The sequence below is a fragment of the Nicotiana attenuata genome, chromosome 8 (genome assembly GCF_001879085.1).
Source record: "Nicotiana attenuata strain UT chromosome 8, NIATTr2, whole genome shotgun sequence".
NCBI classification, from domain to species: Eukaryota; Viridiplantae; Streptophyta; class Magnoliopsida; order Solanales; family Solanaceae; genus Nicotiana; species Nicotiana attenuata.
In genome coordinates, this window is record NC_031996.1 from 6,947,407 (window position 1) to 6,951,320 (window position 3,914).

The 3,914-nt window shown below is 35.7% G+C and overlaps 1 protein-coding gene across 2 annotated transcripts in view; it reads left to right on the forward strand.

Moving 5' to 3' along the window:
- Positions 437–3,914, forward strand: part of LOC109230819 (sodium/hydrogen exchanger 4) — a 6,530-nt gene continuing 3,052 nt past the window's right edge. For both annotated transcript variants that reach the window (XM_019396261.1, XM_019396262.1), the window contains exons 1-8: positions 437–628; positions 1,780–1,898; positions 1,988–2,085; positions 2,595–2,654; positions 2,740–2,786; positions 2,876–3,070; positions 3,601–3,647; positions 3,779–3,845. In XM_019396261.1, coding sequence (XP_019251806.1) covers positions 461–628; positions 1,780–1,898; positions 1,988–2,085; positions 2,595–2,654; positions 2,740–2,786; positions 2,876–3,070; positions 3,601–3,647; positions 3,779–3,845 — 801 coding nt within the window. In that variant the 5' untranslated portion in view covers positions 437–460. The remainder of the gene's footprint in view (positions 629–1,779; positions 1,899–1,987; positions 2,086–2,594; positions 2,655–2,739; positions 2,787–2,875; positions 3,071–3,600; positions 3,648–3,778; positions 3,846–3,914) is intronic.

A 3,914-nucleotide genomic window follows, 5' to 3' on the forward strand; every position in this document is an offset into this window, starting at 1 on the left:
TTGGGCCACGTCACTATCCACGTCACTATACTTTCAGGCTACAACCAATTAAACTGAAAAATATTATTTTTTATAATTTTCACTCATATTACTTACAAAACTTCAAAAACAATCCAAAATTATATTCATATCCAAACACAACTCTAATTTTCAAATTTTCAGTTGAAATTTTTTTGCATTTTTTTTATAAAATTTTACCTTTGCGAGCTTATCAATAGCAATTTTTAAAAGAAACGAACAAATTATATTTTTGCATTTACAATAAAAGTACAACAAAGAAAAATAAAAGTTTGACACTTGTGTAGTTGTGCATGATATTTCGTCCTATTGCTACGTGTCAACTTTTCCTGTGAGCACCGCAAATTTGTTCTCACTCTTTAGTTTCTTCGGCAGCAGAAGCAATTATATATATCTTCTTTTAACATGCAATAAATACTGTGCAATTAAAGGGAAAGAGAAGATGGGAAAAATGGCACTGTTCGATTATGTGATGGATATTGGGAATAGCAGCCATGAGCAAGTTGTTCCAATGACAGTTTTTGTGGCGATTTTGTGCCTATGTTTAGTGATTGGTCATTTACTTGAAGAAAATCGTTGGGTTAATGAGTCCATCACCGCCATTATCATTGTACATTCTTCTTCCTCTTCTTTCATTTTATATTATATTATATTATATTGTTGGACACATAATTGGATGTTAATTTGATTTATATTCGAGTGGTAGTTTGAAATTGTACTTTGAACGGAGAACATCCACATTTAAGATTTGAATAGTTAAATAAATTTGGTTGTACGGAGCCGTGAAGCAACAGTAAAATTAGTAAAATTATGTTCGTTTATGTTTTGTGTGACCTATAAATCACTCGCGAGTTCGAACCGCGTAAACAGTCACTAATACAATAGGTTGTCTACATCACTAATAATGTAGGTTGTCTACATCACACCTTTTGGGATGCGGTCTCCGGACCCTGTGTTGTCTTCTCGTGACTTAAGTAGCCACTAATATAGTAGGTTTTCTACGTCACACTTAGAAAACACACCACCTTTTGGGATGCGGTCTCCGGACCCTGCATCTATAAGTCACGAGTTTGAACCGTGGAAGTAGCCACTAATACAGTAGGTTGTCTACGTCACACCTCTTGGGTGCAATTCTTTCCCGGACCCCACATGAATACACGATGCTTCGTGCATCGAGCAGCCCTATCATATTACTCTTTTCGTTTCGTTCGTTCCAATTTATGTGTTTTCTTTTCTTTTTAGTCAATTCCAAAAAGTTACTAAATTTGGATACAATGTAACTTAAAGTTCTCATTTTTAGTGACAAGCTTAATGTTATGGCCATGTTTAAGATTGCAAGTTTCAAAAGTCTGTCTTTCGTTCTTAAACTCTATATTTAGTCTAGTAGTTCAATAGAGTGAATGATACTCCATGGAGACTATGGGGGAGTGAGTCTTAGGTGATTTCTTCACCTTTGCCTAATTTTTTATTGACAAGATTATGCGATTCCTGAGCTGGTGGGAGATAGTATAGTATGTAACCAGTGGAATAGTCAAGGTTCGTGGAAGTTGACTTGGACACCATAAATGGTGGTTCATTTACATCATTTTGGTAGAGTAGAGGTGGTTACTCATTCTCCTGTTATAGCAGCTAAGCCAACAAAAATAGCATGAAAATTTTGAGGCAAACAGAATCATAAATAGTAAAAATATGCAACACTTCTTTTTATAGTTTCTCAGAGTTCTTTTATATTTGATAACAATCTTCTCCTCTGGTGCATAGGGTTGCATATCAGGGACAATAATACTTTTCATAAGCAAAGGAAAAAGTTCTCACATACTTAGATTTAATGAAGAGGTGTTCTTCATTTATCTACTTCCTCCAATAATATTTAATGCAGGGTAAGAAGCTTTTTGTTAAATTGTATTTCCATAAATCTCAAGCATTTTACATTTTAAAATGACATGTTGTCTGTTCATATCTTATCCAGATTCCAGGTGAAGAAGAAGCAGTTCTTCCACAACTTCTTAACGATTATGTCGTTTGGAGTTATTGGGGTTTTCATATCATCAAGTATTATCACAGCTGGTAATCTGTCATTCCTGGGCTTCTGATTTTGTCCCCTAATTTTTTCTTAAAAAGGTGGTGTCCAGGCTAGCTTGTCCTTGTCCTGGGCCGGAGCTAGCATACGAGATATGGGTTCGGCCATATTCAGTAGCTTTGGTCCAACCCTTGTAGTTGTCTTAAAAAATCCATTATAAATGTACAAATTATTACTTTAGAACCCAATAACTTTAACAAAATACAATTCTGAACCCATAAACTTAAAATTCTGACTCCATTCTGAGCTTGTCCGCACCTCAACTTCCATCGGGGTAACTGTGACCTCTCCCCAACACAGGTACCGGGTAACTCTGTCCGCAAAAACTTAGACAAATGAAAAGAAATAATCTAGTGTTTTGTCCACTGGGATTTGAATTTGAGATGGTTCTCCATCAATTCATTGACCACTAGACTATACCCTGAAAAGTAATAACCAATTTCTTGTTTGTCATTTGTCTATTTCTTTGGTTTATATTCATTTTCTATTGTTATAGGTAGCTGGTGGCTGTTTCCCAAGTTAAATTTTGACGGATTGAGTGTTCGCGACTATCTTGGTTTGGTCCTTTTTTCTAGTTGAATTTCCATGCTTGATAGCAGCTATTTCACTGAGATATTAATATGATAACTGATATGGTAAAGGTATTGGAGCAATATTTTCATCGACGGATACTGTTTGTACGTTGCAGGTTAGTAATAATTGCACGTGAGATCATATGTCCTGTTTCATTGAAGTCCAATAGTTACATTTGCATTGCTGCAAAAAATTTATGTGTAGGTTCTTCATCAAGACGAGACTCCGTTGCTATATAGCCTTGTATTTGGGGAAGGAGTGGTGAATGATGCTACATCAGTTGTTCTCTTCAATGCAGTGCAAAAGCTTGATGTTGATAGATTCAACGGCTGGTCGGCTGTCCATATCTTTCTAGATTTTCTGTACCTCTTCTCCACAAGCACTGCTCTTGGAGTTGCTGTCAGTTTTAAACTCTTTTAATCCCGTACTAAGTGGTAGAAATAGGGTTTAACTATTTCCTATTGAATAAGGATTCAGTACTCGAAACATACTCTTGTCCTTTCTATCTATTGAGGAGAGGAAAGCCATACCTTTCCATGGCAAAACTTGGAAAAAATGAAAATACTGTTCAAGTTGCGGTTAAAATATAGGATGGTGTAATTGATGAATTATTGTCGTCTAAGCGAATATACTACAAATTCACTATTAAGATGCCTATTTCATCCAGCATAAGATTGAGCTCAGTTTCAAGTTTAACAAACTTTTTGTGTTTCTCTGAGGATAATGAAAATCAAATACTGTACTATATCATTTTGGTTGATGATTGATGTCTTTCACATGTTATTTTTACTCTTGATTAGTGAATCCTTTAGTAAGTTTATCCACCCAAATGCATAGTTCTTTATCTGAAAATGTGTTTCGCTCCTTGGAAGTTGGAACACGTGCCACGAGCAAATAGCCTTACTGAGTATGTCCAATTCTTTTTGCAGGCTGGACTTCTAACATCGTACATTCTGAAGGGCTTATACTTTGGAAGGTAAAATATTTGTTTGGTGTTTCTGTCGGCATATATCAAAGCTTGGATTCTGCATCATCCTATAAAATCTAAATGTAAATGAGCACTAGTGGTTATGCAAAATCAAGAGTTAGTTGTTTATATCTTTGCAGGCATTCTTCCGTTCGTGAAATATCTCTCATGCTTCTGATGGCATATCTGTCCTACATGTTGGCTGAGGTATAGCAATTTCTTGCACTCAATTTTCAATTTTGCTGTAGTCTGTCAATTTCATCACCCCCCCCCCCC